Source organism: Podarcis bocagei (genome assembly GCF_964188305.1).
Source record: "Podarcis bocagei genome assembly, chromosome: 10".
In the NCBI taxonomy this organism is placed as follows: domain Eukaryota; kingdom Metazoa; phylum Chordata; class Lepidosauria; order Squamata; family Lacertidae; genus Podarcis; species Podarcis bocagei.
In genome coordinates, this window is record NC_138135.1 from 37,329,908 (window position 1) to 37,353,928 (window position 24,021).

At 42.5% G+C, this 24,021-nt stretch overlaps 1 protein-coding gene across 3 annotated transcripts; it reads right to left on the minus strand.

Annotated features, from left to right (window-relative positions):
• Positions 1 to 1,376: 1,376 nt before the first annotated feature.
• GAS2L3 (growth arrest specific 2 like 3) lies at positions 1,377 to 23,980 on the minus strand. 3 transcript variants are annotated; one of them, XM_081211164.1, is made up of 9 exons: positions 23,877 to 23,980; positions 17,206 to 17,238; positions 16,490 to 16,658; positions 14,426 to 14,544; positions 12,126 to 12,267; positions 7,706 to 7,769; positions 6,621 to 6,759; positions 5,928 to 6,035; positions 1,377 to 4,856 (listed from the first exon to the last, which is right to left on the minus strand). In XM_081211164.1, the coding sequence occupies exons 2-9, from the start codon at positions 17,221 to 17,223 to the stop codon at positions 3,453 to 3,455; spliced, it is 2,163 nt and encodes a 720-aa protein (XP_081067290.1). In that variant the 5' UTR covers positions 17,224 to 17,238; positions 23,877 to 23,980; the 3' UTR covers positions 1,377 to 3,452. The 3 variants fall into 3 exon arrangements, with proteins under 3 accessions (XP_081067290.1, XP_081067292.1, XP_081067291.1); XM_081211166.1 differs by having other exon boundaries at positions 23,873 to 23,978; XM_081211165.1 differs by lacking the exon at positions 23,877 to 23,980 and adding an exon at positions 18,445 to 18,643.
• Positions 23,981 to 24,021: the final 41 nt, after the last annotated feature.

Sequence of the window (24,021 nt, forward strand, 5' to 3'; positions counted from 1 at the left end):
TGCGAAGCAACCCTATTAGCGGCTTAGCGCTATTAGCGGTTTAGCGGCTATTAAAGGCTTAGCGGCTATTAAAGGCTTAGCGGATTAGCGGCTAAAAGGCTATTAGCGGCTTAGCGGCTTAGAAAAAGGGGGGGAGCGAAAAAAATTGGAACACTCGGAAGACGTTTTCGTCTTGCAAAGCAAGCCCATAGGGTCTTGCGAAGCAGCTCAAAAACGGAAAACCCTTTCGTCTAGCGGGTTTTCCGTCTTGGGAGGCATTCGTCTTGCAGGGCACCACTGTAGATAGATAGATAGATGATAGATAGATAGATAGATAGATAGATAGATAGATAGATAGATAGATAGATAATCTTACAGGGCTGCGGTAAAGATAAAATGGGGTGGACTTTGTAGCCAATGCGAATTCCTCAGGAGAAGGGAAAAATAAAAATGTAGAAAGACATTTGTTAAAGACCATTTCTGGATGAGCTTCCACACACACATTAGAACTCGCATGGATCGTGGAATTGTAGAGTTGGAAGGGACCACGAGGGTCATCTAGGTCAACCCCCCCCCCGAAATGCAGGAATCTTTTTGCCCAATGTGGGGCTTGAACCCTTGACTGAGATTAAGAGTCTCATGTTCTGCCAGCTGAACTGTCACATGAGCTTTCCATCTTTCCCAAACTTTCAGAGACAGCTCCATAGAGCATACACAAGCCTCAAACACCATTGCTCAGACTTAGTAGCCCCCAGTTGCCTACAGAGAGATGTTTCATGGACATACCATTTAAATACTAGTTGGGTAACTACACCACTCTTCAAATTACATATAATCCCATCCCATGCTACTTGGCATATACGCATCATTATAGCAATGAACAGGGGAGGGTTCACTTTATTATTATTTTTTAAATCAGGCTATGAGGCTGATGTGCATACTATTCAGTAACAGAGACTTTTTTCTCTCTTTTTTGGCGACTAAATAGCTGTAAAGATTTCCATGCTTGAGCCTTAATTAAGCACCAAAAAGCAAAAAAAAAAACTTGACAACATTGCCACATTTCTCACAGATTGCAGTTTATTGACTTACAAAAATCCATAAATAATAGAAACTGGTAGTGCAGAAATGAATATTCATGTTATGGCCAGGAAAGATCGGACACTGACTTGTGTGAATACCTCTTCACTGCTGTTTTCCAATAAATAAAAAGTAGTTTTCAGGCACAACAGTTACTTTGTCTCCCAACCACTGCCGTATATGTAAGAGCTATATAGGTGCCATATATAACTAGTCACTTCAAAGCAGCTAAGGGGAAGGGTGCTTATAGACACGTTCCTGTGGAATTATCATGTACAGAATCAAGGAGGAGTGTAAACTGGCAGCGCACTGTTAGAATGTAAAGCTAACTGTGGATATATTTTGTCTACACAGCATTGTTTTCAATGGGACATGCATTCTGCCTCATCTAGTCAGATCTTTCTTTTTTAAGTGCAGCTACAGCAGATGTGAAGAGCGGGGTGGGGGTGTGTGCGCATGGCTGCTTATTTCCACTTCAGTCAATAATGGTTTACTAATTTGTGATTTTGGGCAGAATCCATTATCTCAAGATCAATTTCACCTGGGTTCGCAATGTACGTTGCAATTAAAGACATGATTTGATATTCAGTAGTGCAACATGCAGAGTTTCGTGAGAAAGTGCTTTTCCTGACGTCTACATTTGAAAGGGAAAAAAAGTCCATGGAGAAGGAACTGCGAAGTTGTTGGGGTTTTTTTGAAAAAAGGTAAATGTCTAAAAAATACTGCTTTAGGAAGTACAGGTGTATACAAGCTGGTATACACATGCAGTTAATACCATCTTGCTTGAGAATGTACAGCTTTGTACTGAAGACACTTAGATCGAGCTACTTCCGCTCCAAAGTTTGCTGCATATGGCAGGTTATGCTGTATTAAATGCAACAAGGAATGAATTATGCAGCTAGCATGAAGTAATGTGCAATATAAATATTAAAAAACGACGTAGGCAGCTTATTTGAAAGGCATTTGAATTGTGCTTACAGATGTAAATCATATTATCTGAAGGTTGCTCGCCCACTTCTGCAGACACAAGCATATTTCCTAGAATTCTACAGGGTGTTCTCCCTCCCATAGGGAGGTTTGGCTAATGCATTTTAAGCATGCAATCCATTAAGCACTGTGGCTGCACAAGCTCCACTCGCCTCAGAAAGACTGACACGCAGAAGAGTTACAAAGCACCAGCGTTCATTAAATTGTTCCTGTGCAATCAGACCCAGAGTTTCATTTGCTTAAGCCCTGCTGAGATCAGCACAGGCTTCAACTCAGCCCACATGAATAAACTAGGGCACACGTCTGAACCCAGATATTTAAAATATCTTGTGTTACAACAGAGCACATCGTGTGCTAAGGCACTGAAGTTATGTTTTAAGGCAGAAATTTTTAGTGTTCTTAGGGATCTGTATTGAACGCTTAAATGGGACTTATATAAGAGCTTTTAAATTAGAATAAATACCCCTTAAAAATGAAGGGTTGTATCCAGTGCTTCACATGTGTAGTTCCAGTGCCCCAGCAGAACTTCTGTTTCTTCTGTTCCTGCCATCCCCGCCCCCCAAAAACCCCTCACCTCTGGACACTCTCCCAACTCGCCAGAGTAGATTTTGAGCGGGGAGCTGGAGGGGATGGGAGCGAAGGAGGAAGGTCTGTTGTGCGTATGGAAGTCCATCGCAGAACAGAGCTGTAGCACAGGATATGCCCTAAAGCTAACTAACCATTTCTGTTCAGCATTCAAGATCAGCCAAACTACTACTACTAATAACTCTGATCTCTCCCCAATATAAAGCTACTCACATGTTGGCTACTTCTACCTTGTTTTTTTAAAAAAACTTACTCACATCTTATTCTTACTGAAATTAGTGTTTAGAATACAAGGCTCAATTTCCCAATTCCACTTTTGACAAAAAGCATCTTCAGACAAAGTTCTGAATCAATGCACAAGAGTGTCTCCTAAAAGGGCTAATGTCATCAGGAGATTGTACACATTCCTGATAAATGTACCTTCCGGTGCCCACTAATACAGGCTCCTATAAAGGATCCTGCTCCTTATTGTTTTTCCCTGGTAAGAAAAATACTAGGTGCCACATAGGATCCATTCAGAAATATCTGTCATGAGAAATGAACACTTTGTCACATCAAATATGAATGCCAGAATTGTACTAAAGATGCATAGAATACAGATTAAAGTAAGATGCCCTATAGAGATCAATGTACTACTGTATTAGAGAAGACTGGTATAAGTTCTGGTGAACACGCTTAGCTGATTAGCAGAGCTTATCAAACATCATCATTTATAGACAAGGGAGTTAATATCTTGATTACCGTATTGTTATTTAAACATTTTACACTTGAATGAAGTAGCTACGGGAAGAGCAGGCAACATCAATAGTTAATATCCTTAGTTATTTTAACTTTTTGAGTTTCTTATTTCCACTCATAACAAAATAATTATCATCTTGCTTAGTCTTCAGTGTTGGGTCCTTTAAGCTTCCAGGTGTCCCCTTGGTAGTTACAGTGGTAGTCTTAACTTTTGAAAGAGGATTCTTAGTGGATGGATGAAGGTTTTTCTCATTCAGAGAAGATTTAACTGCTGATTGACCTCTGTTAGCACTTTGCATAGCCTTTTTCCTGGTTTCGACTTTGGTTGATTTTTGGGGAAGGCGCACCACGGAGAGTGGGGTACGCTCTGGATGTTTTGATACACTGGATCCTACCGGAGTTCTCGCCGTGCTATTTTGGACCTGAACATTTTTGACAGATGTCTGGTTGTTAACAGATGAGGCTGCAGTTTTACCCCTCGGTCCCAATGAAGACATCAGCTGTGTTGATTTACCATCTGTAACCAAAGCAGGGCTAACAGCAGGTTTGATGTTTTTGGCCTGGCTAATTTCTGGCATGCCTCTGGGTGACTGGGATTGTGTGGGTAATGTTTGAGTGGTGATTTTGGGAACTGGTTTTGCAGAAGGCTGTTGAGACAATGTTGGCTTCGGGACATGTGGATTTCTGTCAGCTGGCCTTGTAGGTCTTGCTAAGGTTTTTGAAAGAGGCTTAGCTTTGGCTGCAGCATCAAGCCGAACTCTGCTATTAGGAGAATCGAAATCTTGTTCTACAGCCACTCTTTTAGCTTTCGTTCCAGGTAGCTCAGAAAGCTTACTCGCTGAACAAAAAAGGGCAGGATCCGAAATAGCTGGAGAATTCTGGGAATGTGCGAGTTTGGCTGGCGACAAGACACGCTTCTGAAGCGAATTTGAAGTTACAGCAGTTCTCAACAAGGAAGAGGAGGAGGAACCTTTATTTACAGGTTGCCGAACTTTTGAAACCGAAGTTGATTTATGAGGAGGAGGTGCTGATTTTTTTGATGCAACTGCTGAAGATTTGGAAGATGGCATATTGTTATTCACTACTAAGCCTTTTGACTTGGTGTGCCCCGGTCCAAGTTGGCTTGTAGGAGACGTACACGTTGTTACTTTGGGGGAAGAAAGACCACCTGATTGTGGAAACTTGGCTACTGCCTGTTTTCTGTTAGTTACATGTGGAGTTTTTGGATCTGAAACAGGAGTACAGGGCTTTGAATTCTGTTTCTGATACGTATCCACTGCAGATATGGGATTCATGAGTGGAGGCTGTGGCGCTCTAGCAGATGAATCAGGAACAGTCTCATTGGAAGCACCTTTTTGAAACGCCAAGATTTTCTGTTCCAACGTTGCAAACTGCAGCACCCGGCAAGGGTCGTACTTGAGTAGAAAACCTTGAAGAGTATCCCAACCTCCACCAACACGTACCATCACATGCTTGCCGTGTAACATCTAGCAGAAGAAGGGAGAAAGAGTAGAGAATGGGATATTTGCCCTTTTGTACTGCAGTATATTAGGCTTAGAAGGATCTCTGAGGGGCCTTAATCCACCCTCTGGGACTCTATCATAGTTTCCCATTTAACAGCTTTCCTCATATATTACAGAATGATCTCTAACTGTCCCTGAAGACCACTCCACAAATCCTAAAAACATTAAACAAGTGCAGACCAAGAGGACAGAGGAATGCAGGCTGCCAAGAACCACAGCAGAAAGCAGGGGGACTTATTGATCAAGCATTCCCTAGCATCACTCAGCCAGGCATTCAGGCTGAATATGAAAAATACTGCATGGAAGATAGAGCAAGCTTGTTTTCTGCTGCTCCAGAGTGTAGAACCCAAACCAATGGATTCAATTTACTAGAAAAGAGATTCCAACGAAGTCTGTGGAATAACTTTTTGATGGCAAAAGATGCTTGGTGGTGAAATGGACTACACCGTGGAAGGTGGTAGACTGCTTCATTAGAAGTTTTAAAACTGAGATTGAATGGCCATCTCCCAGAGATTATTTAGCTATGGTTCCTGCATTGCAGGGGTTTGACTAATGACTCTTGGAGTCCCAAGTCTATGATTCTAGGAAAGGTGCTAAGGGGACCAGGAGTGCATGCACCAGCCTCTGCCCCCAAGATCCTTGATCATGCTAGACCTTTCCCCTCTGCTACCAACCTTCATATGCTTGATGTGAATGTCTGAAGGGCACTGAAGATTCCTCACGATCAGGAGCCCTGCATTACCAGTCAAATATACTTAGACCTTCCCTCACTGGGCACTGGGGGGAGGGCTGATGCATGAGTCTCTGGGTCCTACAAAAAAATTCTGCTCTTGTGTGTTGAGGCTGAATGCTTGTAGAGTGCTAGGGACAGTCTTCCAAACAGGCAAGGAAATTGCGAAAGTAACTTCACCAGCGTGATGTCTCCATTCATGAGACTGAATTCCTATCTGTGGGGATGTGGGCTATGCCCGGCCCAGATGAGACAGCCTATTCCAAAGCAAGAGGTCGGAAACCATTTTGAGAAATTGAACTTACACGTATGAAGAGTATTTTGTCTCCCAACCTGTAGCGTCCTTCAGACAGGTACTCAATTGAAAACCTGTGGGAGCAGCTGCAAGGAGGATCTTCAGCAATGTGCTTAACCTATTTTGTACAAACATTTCTTGTTAATTTCTCCCTGTTATCTTTAAAAAGTAATAATGAATGTGAACTTCCTGTTTTGCTACAAGAATGACATCACTGAAAGCCAATGTGAAGATCTCACCCTTCTTCCTCAAAACTGCCAAGCTGATAATAAGCTCACACAATTTCAGAGGAAATAAAGAGCACTGTTAGTTGTTGCAACAGATGCATTTTCTTCTTCCTGCATTGTGATCAAATTTCCTTTCCTACTTTATTGGATGTTTATTATGAAGATTGCAGCCAGTCTTAGCTCCACTGAAGCTATGTGGGACTTACTTCTCAGTGAAGAATCACAGGATTGCACTTATCAGATGGCAATCCTGTGCAGTTAGGCTGCTTAAATCTTACTAGGTGGGGGAAATCAAGTAAATTTTGATGACTCTACTGAGTCCGACTTAAATTGGATACAACTCGATGAGATTACACAGATGAAGCTCATTTTCAAATGGAGCTCCTTTTAAATGCACATTCAGAGGAGCACACAATACAAGGTAATTCACTGAAGCAAGCTAAAACTTCATTGGACAAAATGCAAGCGATACTTACTGCTTCGTCTAATTCTCCATGTTGACAACACGACTTGGGAGTGACGGCAGGAGCAACAGGATCAGAGGACATTAATAAGGTCTCTTCCAATTCAATTTCCTTCTCCAATTTTACTAATACAGGCGGTTCAACACCATACCTAGAAAAAGGAAAGGAGGGGTGGGAGGAAAAGGTACTGCATTTAGGTTAAATAAAATTCTGAAACAAGGAAATGAAAAATAGTGTATAGCTATTACATGTCTCTAGCATGTCTAAGTGCATATACAGCAGACTGTGAAGTATCTAAAACATAGGTTTGACTTCCTGAGAAATGTAGGAAGTGCTCTCCAAAGGTTCAATCATATAAGCTGCAGAGCCAGACTCTCAGAACATGTATTTGCCTGGAAACAATTTTCTACATCAGGCATAGGCAAACTTGGGTCTCCAGATATTTTGGGACTACAACTCCCATCATCCCTAGCTAACCGGCCCAGTGGTCAGGGATGATGGGAATTGTAGTCTCAAAACATCTGGAGGGCCGAGTTTGCCTATGCCTGTTCCACGTGAACACATCAGAGCTTGTAAGCAGGAGAACTGGAAGCTGGGAGAGTGGGACTGAAGAATCAAACTGGGATGTCAGTGTTATCCCTGATGGTGTGCCCCCTTTGCTGGGACTTGACAACAATGCCATCTTTGATTTCAAAACCAAAAAACCTTCCACTGCCTACAGAATCTAATTCTGCCATTTTGATTTATGCTGCCCAATCCAATGAGAGAACACTGCCCCTTCTAGCCATGACTTGCTGAACTATTTATACTGAATTAAAATTTGGTAGGCTTTCTTTCCCTGAGTGTCAAGGAGGGATAAAGAGGCTGGATCTCTGAAGAAAACCTTGAGAAACCATTTAAATGAAGGGTAACCAACATAGTTGTAGCTGGCCTACAATTCCTATCATCCATAACAAGTGGCCACACTGGCTGGGGCTTATGGGAGTTGTAGTTCAACAACATCTGGAAAGCACCACATTGGCTACCCTTCATTTAAGGTTTCTCAAGGTTTGCTCTACGTTACATATTCTATCTAGAAAACTGCAATGAATACACACCTTGATACGATGCGTCCGATTTCCAGTAGACAAAGGTACACTTGTCTGGGATCCTTATGAAGAACTGTGAAGAGAATTTTGAAAACTTAATGATTTGCCTTATTTCATAGTAAGTTAATTTTTATTTAAGGGAAAAAAATCAACTGCAGACTAGAAATAACTTGCATGCAAGACAAAAGAAGAATAACTCAGAGCACGACTTCTGTTTCGTGCAACAGAAGACAAGTTATAATATGAGAGGCACCCACCATTTGCACTTTCCAGAAACAAATGAATATATTTTTGTTTCAATAGGTTTTCTCAGCTGGTCTCTGCCGTGGGCATCTATTTGGTATTGTTTTAAAACTAACTTGCTGTTATCTTCTGTGTTTTTAGCTGTTTCTATTGTATTTTGTAGGACGCAGGTGGTGCTGTGGTCTAAACCACAGAGCCTAGGGCTTGCCGATCAGAAGGTCGGCGGTTCGAATCCCCGCGATGGGGTGAGCTACTGTTGTTCGGTCCCTGCTCCTGCCAACCTAGCAGTTCAAAAGCACATCAAAAGTGCAAGTAGATAAATAGGTACTGCTCTGGCGGGAAGGTAAACGGTGTTTCCATGCACTGTTCTGGTTCATCAGAAGCGGCTTAGTCATGCTGGCCACATGACCCGGAAGCTGTATGCTAGCTCCCTCGGCTAATAAAGCGAAATGAGCGTCGTAACCCCAGAGTCGTCCACGACTGGACCTAACAGTCAGGGGTCCCATTACCCTTTATTGTATTTTGTACATCACCTTGAGACATGGATGTGGAAGGAGATGATGCTGATGATTAATCTAATATCCAAATTCTGAATTATTACTCCTATAAGCTTTGTTCTCCAGGGCATCAACAACAGCTGTGCCAATATAACACTTTGCTTAGCAGTCACATTTCTGGACTTACTTTTCAATGAAAATCCTCACCCCACCACACCCACAGAAATTCAAACTGTAAGAACTTGTCAGGAGATTTGGAAAGATGCCAGATACAGATGTGTGAAGAAAAAAACAGACATTAACAAAAAACAGACACCACAGTTCAAGTTTCCTAGGGTTCTATATCAGATACAGACTCTCTTCTCATTTTGTATTTTCCTGTTGTGAACCGTTCTGGGATCTTCAGATGAAGGGCAGTATACAAATTTAATATCATTATCATTATGTTGTGATCCTTGGATGGAGTGGCAGTATAAAAATTATTAAGGTTCCTGCACTGTTCAAATGCAAAGGAAATTGGGTGGCAAGCCAGAGCTGTATGCTTGCGCAAGTGTCCAAACAAAACAGCCACTCCTTATTTCCAAATATGCTTGAATGTAAAAGGGCACAGCAAGCTTAGAGGAATTTCGCCCCTCCAAGGAGGCTCTTTGCCAGGAGCATACAAAGCACGCATTTATGCTGCGAAGCCAGCTACTGTGTTAACTAGTCAGCAGCCTCCCCAATACTCTGAGCTACATACACGATGCAATATGGTGTGACTGATTCCAATTATAAATGTTGCCAACTCCATTCTACCTAGATGAAAATGAAATTATTCTTTATTAGACATATTATTTTATGAAGTCATATTACCCAATATGATCTCTGATTTTGCTACTGAGAAATGCTTGATGGAAGAAGGGGGGAATTAAATGGTGACTCTGAAAGCAGGGCTAACCACTGTGGTGCCCCCAAACTTCTATCAGGCCCAGACCAATGGTCAGGGATGATAGGCACTTAGTCTAACAGTATCTGGAGGGCTCCACTTTGGCCACACCTGGAACAAAGATATACAGTTTCCTAGAAGTATGCTTCACCTAAAGTTGGTGGGATTCAAAAAACAGAACACTTGCCATTGTCAATTAAGTTGCCTGAAATGCAAAATCAGCATTTATAAACTAAAATTACTAAGCATATTGCAACCAGTCAGTCCTAGGTGGTGGTGATGTTTGGTTTCTAAATGTATGCAGCAAACATATTTAAAGGTTGTGTTTCAACAAGCACAAGCAATTTCACAACAACTTAAGTAGCATTTCTTCTGCAGGGCTGGGACTTAGGCGGGTGTGCATCTATTTTAAAAGAACAATACCAAAACCTTAATTAACCAATTCTGTTTTGAGCTACTCTTCTTTATGAGCAGTCAGAGATTTTGCTCCATCAGGTTAAACCTGGTTTGGCAGCTGCTGGTTACAAAGTCCGGTCTGAAACTAGAGGCAGATAGTGTCATCCTCCAGCTACAAAACCAGCGCAAGATCTAATTTTACATTGGAAGTGTTTTGAAGGTGGCAATCCTGAACTTGCCTGAAAGTTTACATTTTCATATCCATCTAGTTAGAATGAGGAGTGTAGGGCGGTAAAATCCAAAGCTCTTTCTTCTGATGCAAAATGTCAATTACTCACAAATTGCAGAGTCCTTAAACTGGCTGACTAATTTTAGCAGTCATGTACTTGAAGCACTTTATAAAGAAAACTGAAACAGAGACAGCTTCCTAGCTGGCATTTAGGGCATATCTGCCTTTGAGAGAGGAACTTAACTGCATCCAGTTATTTGTATCCAATTCCTGAAAAATCACATCTGCACCATTCACAGATCCATCGGTAAAATAGGTACAGTAGGCATGGAAAGAGAACAAGTAAAAAATCCTGGCATGGCAACATGCTACCTTCTTTTTCCCCAGATGTTAGAATCAGGAACATAGAAAGCTCCTAAACATGAAATTATATGACCCTGTACAACCTGCAGGATCCCCCTTAACTACCAATCTCCATTGCCAAGAATAACATTTGTTACCAGGAGGGAAAGCATAGATTTGGGGTGGGGAACCTGCGGCTCTCCATCTGTTCTTGAACTACAACTCACTGGCCATGTTAGCTTGGGCTAATGGGCGTTGAAGCCCAACAACAGCAGTGTGACCACAGGTTCCTAAATCCTGGGTGAAGATCACTCATATTTATGATCATACTTACTTATGCACACCCAGAGAGCTGATGCATGTGACCCAGGGGCCAGAGTGGCTATGGGAAGCTATGGGAAAGAGGAAGATTTTCCTTGGACAAACAGGTACTGTTAACTCCTGTTACAGCTGCCCCTTTCTCTGCAAGTCCCTTCTCTTCGCATCAAAGGCCTGGCTCTGCATTCTGCAACACTTCCCAAGGCATTAAGAAATGCTGGAGTTTGACAGCGGGAATCCCTGTCTCTTCAGAGAAGGTCTTTGATCAGCACTAATGGCCGGGGGTGGGTGGTTATGCAAGCCTTGGGCATCCTGACCAGTTGTGTCCGTTCTTACTGCCTCATGTCCCTAACACTTTGTAACACCTGAAGCTTCTATAGCCATTCTGTGGAGCTTTACAGGACAATGCCAGCCCCTCTGGGGACCTCTCCTACCACTGTTGCTAGAACATCAGCCTTCTATATCACCCTTTCTTTCTAGATGGGACTGGAGTCCAACAGAGCCCCCAAATCTCACGCATGCTCTGCTGGTACTTTGCATGTTGATGTTGATGTGGGGTGGGTAGGTTTGAGTGGTCAAGCCCCAGTGCAGGATTCCAAGGTAAAAAAAAAAAAAAAAGCAAGCTGAAAGAGAAAACCAACCAACCAACCAACCGTTGAGCTTTATTGACTTAGAAAAAGCTTACTTCCCATTTCCAAGTATAGTTATCTTTAAAAACACCCCAAAATGCAAACAAAGCACACCAAAATTTCCACACACACCCAAAAAATGTTTCTTAGCACCACCCAATGTCACCAGTAATAGCAGAGTCACATGTAGTAGTTCATAAGAAGAGCTGCCACAGTTGGTGTCATGGTGAATGTGGCAAAAGACCTCAACATCGCAACTCACTGCTTGCTGACTCCACCCAGAATCTGAAAGTGTTCCAGGATATGGTGAACCACAATCTATGTGTATCAGAGCATTAATAAGGCAAAGAACCATACTGAAGTCCCCCAAATAAGTCAGCATATGGAACAGAGGGGGAAGGAAATCCCAACATCTTAAGCAAATGAGTCCTGGTTCCACTGAGGAGCATGATACAACACCCTCAGTAAATCTGTACAGCTTAGTTTTAAAACAATTAATATATTTTTGTTCTGCAGCTGGCTTGAAAGCTATTCTAGGATCCCCTCTGTTATCCCCAAAAGCAACAAGCAAGAAAGTCCTCCTCTTTCTCTCCCTGATATATTTGGTAGCCTGGCTCTCTTTCCATCAGGTTATTTTGCTCTGTATTGAAGCATGCATTGGTTATACCTTAACTCTGTCTTTTACATGTGCACCACCTGTTTCATAATCAAGGAACTCTGGAACACACTCATAGGAACCAGTTCTTATGAACAGTTCTACCCCTTTTAACTAGAAGCCACAGCAACAACCTGCCAGAGAAATTAATGGCCATGTCATTTCATGGGACTGGCCTCATTAGGCGATATTTACCTAAGCCTTCAGATTCGAAGAGGTAAGTCTCATCCACACCAATGCAGCGACACCATTTGAGAAAGTTGGCAGTGTTATCTCTAGCAAAAAAGGATCCCGAAGGCGCATCTTTCTTACAGGGCACTTTTCTCAAAGGGAAATCCTGGAAAGAGGAAAATGGTTGTGTATAACGGTTTATCTATAACCATCAGAAGGCTTGGGAAAAAATTCATTTTTATACCATCGCAAAGTCCTTACATCTACATAGACAGCAGGTTAGATCCAGATTAATTTTGGCAGCAAGGCTACAGGAAGATTCACAGAGATGAGCAGGGTTAGGATCCAGCAGATCTCTGGCTTTGCTGAGGGGTTCCTGACACAGCCAGCTAAACCAGCTTAACCCCCTCATCCTCAATTCAGCTGCAGATACACCAGCTTATCCCTCAGCTAGCTGAACCAGGTCTGGTGGTTCTTAAGATGCTGTAAACCCCCAAAAAGAGGATATTCTGGGGGAAGGACAAAATCTTGCACTACACCAGCTTCTGGCACCTAGGATTGCTCTCGTAGTCACTCTTTTAGTCTAACTGAAATCTGTGCTACTGGATAGAAGCTCTGTTGATTTCAATGAAATGAAAGCACAACTAAAGTAACCTGGATCCAACACAATGTATTTACATCTAGGTGGTGGTCACAGGAAGAGAGGTTTTGTGAGCACATGGAAAGCACTTTTAGATTGCTTTCCAAGGAAGAGAAGTGCAATGGAAACTAATCTTGTTGGGTATGTATTACCAGTGATGGAAATGGTTTTGACTGGCACTGTTGAGGACTTGGCTGAAACAGGATTAAATAGACCATGTATCAAGGTTTGTGGAGGTTAGCCTTTAGTTGTCAGAAACACTTTCCTCAAAATGGGAGCCCACCCATACCTGACTGACTTGCTACTTGCTCTGCTGAAAATAGGATTTGAAAGATGGTTTAAAAATATCTTATCAGCAAAATACAGAAGAATGGAGTATCACATGAAAAGAAATCAGGACAAAGCCCCAAGGGTATAAAAAATAATGCTCCAGTAATCTAAATGTAGAAGAAGGTTGTCAGAAGACTTAACATATGATTCACTAATATTTCTAATGAATTCCAATACATAAACTATTTCAGAGCACTATGATCAGAAAGGTTGTGGGGTTTGTTTGTTTTTTAATATTCCAAATTATCTTTCCCCTTTCATAGCGGTATAAAAATCAAACGATGTCTCACCCTTTATCTGTTTCGAAGCATCATAATCAAACCCATAACCAAATTGGGGGCTGATCATTTCCACCCCGTATAATCTGGCCCCACTGGTGTGGGCATCTGCCAGCACTGCCCTGGACTGCTCAGTACTGCCCTCATCTCACACCCATCCCTTCTCCTCCCACATACCTATGAGGAATCGCCTGCCTCTCCAGTTATAGAAGGCTTACATGCATTTTGGCATGTAGCACCTGTAGCACTTTTGTTTTCAGAGCTTCTTGCCACTCTACTTCACCCTACAGCTTTTAAGCCACACATCCCACAACTAAACCACCACCTGTCTTCCTACGCTCCTGCATCTGCACCTTTCAACAGCCCATTGCACCTGTACTGCACAAGAGGAAAGGAGGTGCACCTGAGATGTGTAAATATTTGTTTACTTATTTGTTAGATTTATATACCACCCTTCCCCCTGAAAGGAGCCCAAGGTGGGAAGTGATTCAAACTGTCTCTGTGTATCCTGTGCTTCATAAACAACCCCTCCCTTCCCCCCACTCCGCAGTGGACAAGGGTTCCTGCAATACCCGTGTCTTGTCTCCAGTGTCATTTTCTGTAAGGAGCTATGACATACATGCTTGCCATGACATGTTGCCAAGGCAACAACATGATGCTGATTCTCCTGGGCAGAGCATAAAAGATGGACTCCAGGGGCCCATGTCCCGAATGCATTACCTGAAAATGAGATCTCATCAGAAGTATAATAGCCTTAAGCTTTGGATTCGAAGATGCAACAATGTTACCAAAGTTCCATACATGAGAACACTCTTGGGCTTGCACTTGCCCACATTCATGTGGAAAAAGCAACATCTGAACCAGGAGCACAAGCGCATCTGGCTACATGCTATCATTGTTGATGCAAAAGCACCTTCTGGTGCTACCATAGTTGCATCTTAAAAAAGTAAACGTATACTTTCAGTTTGCACGCTATATCCTTCATGTGAACCTGAGCATACATAATCCCAGTGAAATTAATTTGTAGAAAATCTCACTTCCATGTTTTTATAAGCTGCGATGAATGCTGTACTTACCCTTAAACTATTTGGGTCACAAATTTCTTTTACTGTGCTTTGAATGACTCCAACTAACAAGCATAGCAACACACCGTTATCAAGATCTTCCAACAATTGGTCGGCTGTAAGTTCTACCCCTGTAAAAGAGCCACTTTTTCATTAGAGTCATGAATAATAAACTTGAACGGACAAATCAGACATGCATAGACATAAACCCAGCCCATTTTCACAGGAGAATAACCTCCAAATGCTCCTTTTTGTGTGTGTATTTCATCAGCTTTTGACCAATTCCAACTGAACCTTAAAACGCACTTCAAACATTTCATGCCAGCTTTGCCCAGCAGCTGGGGGTGATGGGAGTTGTAGTCCAAAACATATGGAAGACACCAAGTTGAGGAAGTCGGATGCACACAGCTAGCCAGGAAGATGTTATATGTGGCAGAGTCAGCACAACAACAGAAGAAGCTGTGGAAGGTTGTAGAAGTACCATGTGGCATCCTAAACCGAGCGATAAATGACCTCATACTCAACACATTAGAAATCACAGCATCATAGACTTCATTCACATTCTTCATTTTTTTGCATATGATTGTGTTCCTGAATTTTAAAGCAATCATTGCAGTCTATACTATGGGCTACAAGTTGCATAATGGTAATTCACCGACTTGTTCAACTAGTCCGTGCTTTTTGAAATATGCAAACATTTAAAAAGATTGTGGCAAGGCATTATTAAATGCTCTTAGCAAATGAAAGAGAAAAAGAGACCCGGGGTGGGGGGGGGGGAGTACCTTGAACAGGAAGAGGTGCCTGCAATTCCTTGGGTACAGTAATGGTTCTGACTTTTTTTGTGCTAAACTTTGGCCCAAAGCAGACATTCTTCTCCTCCTCACACAATTCAAATCACATGAGAAGAGAGCAGGAATGTGCTTACTAAGATTGCTGCCTTCAGTGCGTCCCCACTGCCTGCCAGGCACTGGAAGGCAATCATGTGCAGCAGGGGATTTGTAGAGAGGCTCCAAGCATGCAGCAGGATCTAACCTTCAGATGCTTTCCTTCCAGCATGTGGAAAGTGGGATGGGACTCAGGAGAGGGGGCTAGCACACCTCCACTCTCTTCTTCAACCGTCATTTCCTCAGAGTCCATCTTTCACTGTGGCAGCGGCTGTGCTCTGAAACTCCTGCCTATTTACATTAGGATGGCACCCTCAATATACAGTGGTACTTCAGAAGTCAAAAGGAATCCGTTCTGGAAGTCCATTTGACTTCCACACCAAGGCGTGGCTGCCAATTGGATGCAGGAAGCTCCTGCAGCCAATCGGAAGCCATGTCAGACGTTCAGGTCCCAAAGAACGTTCGCAAACCGGAACACTCACTTTGGCATTCAGAAGCCAAAACGTTTGACTTGCAAGGCGTTTGGGCTCCAAGGTACGACTGTATTTAGTTTTAGACTTTTGTTAAAAACGTATTTTATTTCAGCAAGCCAACCCAGGCATTTAGTTACCTCTATTAGTTTTAAAATTTAGTTACTTTATTAGTTTTATTTTAACAGTGTTTTAATGCTGATTATTTTACATATCTTTATACACACACAGAGAGAGAGAGTTTTGACCATTTTAGCTGTGTTTTTATCTGCAATTTTATTAAATACAGCTCTTATAGTTCTTAGCCAGAATAGGGCGCACTTTGATTAAGCAGTTTACAGTCATACCTCGGGTTACAGACGCTTCAGGTTGCATTTTTTCAGGTTAGGGGCGCACCAAAACCAGGAAGTACCAGAACGGGTAACTTCCGGGTTTCGGCAGTCACGCATGCGCAGAAGTGTTAAATTGCGCTTTGCGCATAAGCGCCGAATCGCAACCGTGCATGCGCAGACACGGCACTGTGGGTTGCAAACTCCGTAGGTTGCAAACGTGCCTCCCGCATGGATCACATTCACAACCCAAGTGTCCACTGTATACATATTCCTGAATGAATAAATAAATAAATAAATAAATGTAGGAGACAGATCCCTGAATGAGGCTCAAGGACAACAATAATTAGGGCAATGCCTCTTCCAAACAGACAAATATTCCTAGTACTGTACCCAACAAGCCAGAGAGCCAGATGGAGAGGTCCTCCTGCATAGGAACCAGAGTTGCCTCATGTCGGACAGATATCCACTGGTCGTAGAGCAAAACATCTGCCAAGCCTGGGCCATGCCTCGGAGTCAGCGGACTTCGTGGACTTAGAGGGGGATCCTCTCCAAACCACACCTAAGGGGAGACATTAACAGCTAAACAAGACAACTTGGACACACTGTGAAATATACGGTAGGCTGCAACCTGCAATACAGGTTGTGAGTTGTAACGGTTGAACATTATTGCTAAACATTATTAAGCCCTTCCCCCCCCCCAAAAAAAAAATACAAAAGTAGTATTAAGTCAGTAAGGGCATTATCTAATCTATTACCCAAACGCTTCACATTTGTTTTAGAACAGCCTTACTGAACATCAGAGATGCTGGTTTTATGTATGGTCCACGACAGGCATGCAGCCTGGATTCCAAACTTTGAATTTTCATTTTAAAAGAACAGCAAGTAAAATAAACAGCGAGTTACTACAACACATATATTTGGCACATTTGGGTGGCAATTCTATTCCCAGTTTCCAGGAGCACTGAGCTCAATAGGACCTACTCCTGAGTAGGCATGCACAGGATTCTGCTATAAAATGGTCACAGGTCTTTCTTCAGAAGCATATTTTTTGACTTCGTTACGGTAGGAAAATGATAATAAAGACGTCAGTAATTCACTGTGCCTACCTGAACCGCATGCTGCATGGCGATTGTACTTTCCTAGGAATGGAAAAAGGAGACATGTTAAATTAAAACTCACGGGCTATTTTATATTGGAGTCCCACCTAGCACCTACAAATTTAGTGTTATGAACTGCTATGAGCAAAGATATTATGTGTCTCATATGATACATACATAGCTCCTAAGATAAATTAACCTGAAAATCCTTCATGGACAGAAAGTTTATCATCCATTCTCTCCCTGCAGCCAACTGCAATCCCTCACAGCCTCTCTGGGAGGTCAGGGATCCTCCAGGACATTGTCAGACAGAGTGCAAAAGAGGTGATAGGCAACTGGTCTGGAGCAATTCTCTCCTCCTACATGACTGCAAAAGTTTCAAAAGCCGATGGCAAAAATGGCAATAACTACAAACAAGGAAAACTAATAAAAAGACTCAGAAACATTAATTATATTTATATGAGCCATCCAATTACATGCAATCGCTAGGCAGAAATAAATGAATAAGAAATTATATTAAAGTACAGTCATAAAAAAACAAATTACAGTAACAGAAAATTGCAACAGAGGAAAAAATAAAATCAGTTTAGCAGCAAGGGTGCACATCAGCTTTGCTGAACCTGGCACTCTCCAGGCATTTTGGATTCAAACTCCCATCAGCCCCAACAAGCATTGCTAATGGTCAGAGATGAAGGGAATTATAACCCAAGAACATCTGGAGGCTACCAGACTGGGGAAAGCTCGAGCACACATTTAAGGAATGCAGAAATGTTTTAAATGGCCCGGTTTGGATGAGCTTTCTAAATCATGGCTCAGGAACCCAGGAAAGATTGTCCAAACCTGGTCAGTAAGTCTCTTACAGGAAGTTGACAGAACTTTGATCTTGAAACAGAGTTTAAGGCAACACGATTGAAATAACATCATTATTCAGCTTGCATAAAACTCTTGCACTATCAAACCATAGTTCTCAGGATTGCCAATTGGATTGTAATGTTTAGAACACAAACATCATTCTATTCTAAATTTTCCTTCACATCAAGCTGCAGAATCATCATGTCATTTTATTTATTTCTCCTTCCTCAGAAGAGCCCAGGGGGATGTACATTAAGAATAAGAAAAGAAAAAGATCAAATAGTGCTAAAAACACATATACACTAAAAACCCTTGCTAGCAAATTAATTAAAACAATAATCCATATGCTACTGATGAGGAGTATCACCTCTTATTTTAATTCTTTGCAATACCAACCTTGCTTATACTCCAGATTTACGACTAGGTCAGAGGTTGATTTGGGTTTTGAGCCATAGTCAGTTTGAGAGCACAGCTATATCCTGAACTAATCATATCTGTCAGTGCAGACGTTCCACTACTTCTCTCTTGGATGTTAATAGCACATGCCCCTTTCCTGTTGATATTTCTCTTCTCTGCGCCATACGAAAGAGGGCAGAATATAAAAAGCAAAACATTACTAATGAATGTATTATGCTTCCCACAAGCTGGTCACAGGGAATAAATTTCATTCAGCATAAAAAGCCCTTTGTCCTAACTACAAGCCTGAGAGAGTTCATTGACTTTTTAGAAAGGGGAAAATATGGCAGGAGCAGCAAGCAAAGAGGCTTGCCCTCATTAAAATAAGGAGCCCCATACAATCAGACAAGGGCCTTAACATGCCAATCGCCAGAGTAAGAACAAAAGACAGCCTAATGTGGAGGGCACGCTCGGCGCCTGAATAAAATGAAATATTCACAAATGAACATTGGAAGAATGTCCAGAATCTTCATTTTTCAGGAATGCCTCACAAAACAAATCTTTGGAGGGGGGGCATGGGCATTTCAGAGAAAATGTCGAGTTCTTTCACAACAGTTCACTGGGTAACACCACGTCTGTCATAGAAGTCTATTAAAATGTCATCACTGAATTGGCCATATGTTGTCAACTAGAAGCGGGATTCCTGCTGCTCAGGCACTCTAGAGATATAATCAGAGCTTCTATTCAGACATATTCCTGATCCTCCAAACCATGGTTTAGCGGATTGGGAGCAAGCAATGAGCTTGCAGGCTACCTTCTGTCCTTTTGTCCTCCTCCCTTCTTCATATATATATCCTTGTTGCCTCAAATCACAGTTTGAATATGAATTGTGGCTTAAGGAAATGAGGAAACATTCTAATAAGGAACGAGAAAGAAAATACTGCCAGACGGAACCATCATCCTTCTCCATTCCCTGCGTGCGATTGTGGGTTTTCTCTTGACACCCACGCACCACCCACGAAACAGGGATCTTCACATCCTAAATGGGACTGCAGAGCTGAAAGGAAGCACATTCTGGCATCTCCCGCCAGCAAGGGGACCAAGAGCCATTGGGAGGTCGGACTATTGCCTTCCACCCAGGAAGAACACCATGACAAAGGGAAGTGCAGCTTGGTCAAGTCCATTGGCCAAACAAAGGTACTTGCTCTTCCCTTTTTTATTAGAAAGAACACACTCAACTCAAACTGCAGCTTGTCCTAGTACCAAAAAGAGGAAGAAAATTGCACACTGCCCTGGTCCACACTGTTAATGCCTGTTTGTAATTCATCCCTTTCTTCTGGCATTGTGAAGCTGATATTACTTCTCTACCTTTGTTGAGTATCTTTATACTCAACTTTTTTTTTAAAAAAAGTGTGTAAACTTAAGGACAAGCTTGGCCTCTCATTCTTGTTTAAAATTAATGTGAACCCATTTGGAAGAAAATCTTAAAAAGTGGAATAAGGAGGTAAACAAAAAGAAAACAAAATTAACTAACTAAAGTAGTGGTCACTCACAGGCCAGCTAAGTGGAGTACGCCAGCCACAACTGCACAATCATAGTATGAACCATGATGCAATTGCATCAAGCCTATTGGAATTCTTTAAAGAAAGTGGGCAGGCTATGCTGAGGCCAGACATCTCCTCCTTCCTGTGTAAGAGAAGAAAAAATTCAAACAGTCATACTCTTCCTCAAAAGTGACCACAATTCAAGAAACTGGAGATAAAACTGATTTAGGCCTGAGGGAAGGAAGTATGTGGCCTGAGTCACTCACAGAGGCCCATCTGACTCACATACATACTGCCACTACTACTTCAAATTCCTGCCTGAAGAAGTGATATGTGCAACTCAGAAGCTTGCTTCTCACCCACACATCTGGCACGATGACAGGTATCAGCTGACCCACTTTGGATTATGTATGTCTTTCAAATGCTGACTCACCAAAAGCATTCAGTATCCATGTCCCTCATCCACTAGTGCCATAAGTTATCAGCAGTTAAAGCCACCATTTGCTGCAGCTTATCATTCCAACACCACTTCTGAATTAGCAAGTAGCTCACAGTAAGTTTAGCACTGGGCGTTAATTCAGTGGCTATTAGTTGGGCATTTTACCTCTGTTCTTAAGAGTGTTATGAAAGTTTCCAGAGAATACATAAGCAAACAAATAAAATATTGTAAGCATTTTAATACCAGCCCAAAATTATATAGTGGTGAAGTTTAAAAAAGGTAAAGGACCTCTGACAGTTAAGTCCAGTCGTGAACGACTCTGGGGTTGCGGCGCTCATCTCGCTTTACAGGCCGAAGGAGCTGGCGTTTGTCCACTTCTGCAGACAGTTTTTCCGGGTCATGTGGCCAGCATGACTAAGCCGCTTCTGGTGCAACGGAACACCGCAACCAGAGCAGCGCATGGAAACGCCGTTTACCTTCCCGCCAGAGCGGTACCTATTTATCTACTTGCACTGGCGTGCTTTCAAACTGCTAAGTTGGCAGGAAGTAGGGCAGTTTACCAAATGAATAAAACAATTAAACACACACACACGCCACAAAAATCAAAAGCATGAAGCTTTTAGTAGGATTGAAACTGCATCTCCAAAAGACTCAGGAGAGGACAGGAAGGTAAGCACCAGGCAAACTTCTTTGAAACATACCCCAACTGGAGCGCCATCACTGAAAGAGTCTCTTCAGTGCTAGGCACCTATCTTGCTTCTGCTGGCAAGTGCATGCACAGGGGATTCAAATACCTACCAGGGGCTTTAAAGGTCAACACCAGCACTTCTTAACGTGCCCAGAAATGGACTAGGACCAGTGCAGCAGGCATCATACAGGTGTACTATGAGCTTAACATCTATTCCCAGTTAGCAATTCAGCTGCCATTTTCTGTATTAACTAGAGTTTCCAAAGGCAGCCCCACAGACAACACAGTTCAAGAGCAGGTGGTCTGAATCCAGATACTCACTAGTTTCCTAACGCTAACAAATGATGAGCTTTGATAAACTTCTGGAAATACATGCTCAGTTCTACTTAGCAAATAGATGAAATATAACACAAAGCCCTCTGTTCTCAAATAACTGCAAAGACCACAATAAGAGATGGTACAAAAGCTTGTCTCTAACAGTGCAATCCTATGCATGTTTACTCAGAAGTAAATTCCACTGTATCTAGGAGTAAGGAAGGATTGCAGCCTTAGATACTTAGAGCCCAAACCACTTCTGTTACTGAGCACAACTTGAGAGTCTTGTGTTACAACCCATGTAAGTAAACAATGCTTTGAACAAATCTGCAGTAGCAGCTTATTATGTTGCAATGATTTATATTGTACAGTTTTACACAATGCTTCAGATTCAAATGTGGAAGCCACCCATGCCTAAAGGTTAAAGAGATATTTAGGGTATTTCATCACAGACAAAGCTAGCAAAGTGTTTTTCCCTTCTCGTATACACCTAACCACCAGCATAACTCAGCCCAAATCCTATACATTTACCCCAACCAATTCCCCAGTGCTGCTCTTGATCCTCCTTATCATTTGCTGGTGTGAAAGTTTTCAGAAGTGCAAACCACACTTAAAACACATACTGTAGCCAGATACACTGTAGTAATCCTTAGACCGCATCAGATATCTTAACTGCAACATCAGATTGCCCATGGACAAACCATGGAATATTAATTTTCCACAGCTTTTATGGAACGTCTCCGGATAAGGATGCAAAATAACGTCTCCAGATAAGGATGCAAAATGTGTTTCCATTGGTTCCACTGGAATCTTACTTGGAAGTAGGCATGCTTATACATAGTTGCAAGGAGGAGGTAAGCTGGAGGAAGAGGAGAGGACATGGGTGAAGATAGAGCTGTGAGCTGAAGGGGGTCCTTTTCCTATCCTCTGGACCCCCTGGGAAACTCAACACACCAGCTGTTTGAGGATAGGAATGGTACTTCCCCAGGCTGCCCACAAATGGGTGTGGATAATGCAGCTGAATGGGACACAGTTGTGGGCAGCCTGAGGAAGTACCATCCACCCTGCGTCTGTCCATGAAAAGCTAGTCTAGAGTGAGAGACTAGGGTGATGTCTGCTATTTCCAGGAACCCTTCTCAATGTGAGACTTTTGTGGGTGAGCTGAGAGTTTGTTTTGACCTGATTCTGGGTGAGAACCCAGAGACTGAGAGGGATGGTGCATCAGAAGAAAAATGAATGGATATTGATATCAATCAATATATTAGTAACTTTGTATAAATGTAACATATATAACTGTGCATTTTTGAATTTTTTTGTTCAAATTGTGTATTATTGATTCCATTTTCTGTACACTGCTTAGAGATATTTTTAATATATTAAGCAGTATGAAAATTAATCAAATCAAACCTACACAGAATAACATGCTGTTTGGAAGGTAATACTCTGGAAATCAAACCTAACTCTACTGAACTCAAAACTGCTAATCGAGACTATTAAGGTCTGTTTTTCACACTGGAAGACAAATGTTTGCAGCCATACAGCTGAAGAGCCTACTTTCAAAGATCCATAAAGCTTCCCTGGAAGGCTCATCATTCAAGTATTAGTATGCTTAGGAACTGTTCCATGTTGTGCAGATAGTTTGCTTTAAGACTCCCAAAGATATACCGGTAGCCTTGTTTTGAAAGATGCCATCGGGTTTTGTGATCCTAAAAATCAGATTCATATTTTGGGAATTGCATGCGCTGCATACAATCACACATACAAAGCTACGCATCAGCTACATACCTTGCAACTGTATGAACTTACTGCTACTTGAAGAAAAAAATTACACTTGGTCCAAAATCTTTAGTAAACTAACCTGCCACTAGGCCTGGCATACTCCACTTAAAAACCTGCACGCTCCCAGGCCTGTTAGGGCAGGAGGCAGGACAAAGGACAGACTGCCACAAACATTACTGAATTAAGAGGGCCTGTCCCACACTTATGTATGCCAGTACTGTCTTCCAGCTCAGAGTTGGTCCTAAAACCTTTGGACTGCTCTGCATTACTTTCCCCCTTCTCTCATAATAACTATATTTCACATTCTCCGTTCTACATGCTTGAAGACAAGCTGCATCTGTAGCACTGTAACGCCCATCCAAAGCGCTGGTGTTTTGTTTCCCTAACGCAATGTAAACAACCCAGCAGCCTTAGGTAGCCAGAGAAAGCAATCTTTTTTAAACCCTCGCTGTCTGAGGTGGGAAAGGGAAAGGGAAAGCCGCTCTCCTCAAGCTCAATGCCTGCGTGAAGCAGAGCAACCTAGTCACACAGCCTTGCCCGCAGCATGTGACCATTGCAACTGTCCACCGGCTGCTTGCGCACTCCCCGGGCAAAGGGTGAGCTTGCAGCCAGAAGGAAAGCACGAATCCCCTCGAAGGACAGGACACGGGGAAGGTTACTCACTCACACGGCAACAGCCCCCCGCGTCGGGCTCCCCCTACATCGTCTGCCAGGCACGCTGTGATTGCGGCGGCGGCGACCCCTTCGCAGCTGCGGCGCGCGCTGATTCACTCGCCTCCGTCTGCCCGCACAGTTCGAAAGGCCCAATCAGG

What these genes read in the sequence shown, in the direction of transcription:
- GAS2L3 (XM_081211164.1), bottom strand. An exon ending in ATCGGACGCATCGTATCAAG is followed by an intron (nt 6,760 to 7,705) that starts GTGTGTATTCAT and finishes TCCTTTTTCTAG; the next exon opens with GTATGGTGTTGAACCGCCTG. An exon ending in ATGGAGAATTAGACGAAGCA is followed by an intron (nt 6,036 to 6,620) that starts GTAAGTATCGCT and finishes TGTACAAAATAG; the next exon opens with GTTAAGCACATTGCTGAAGA.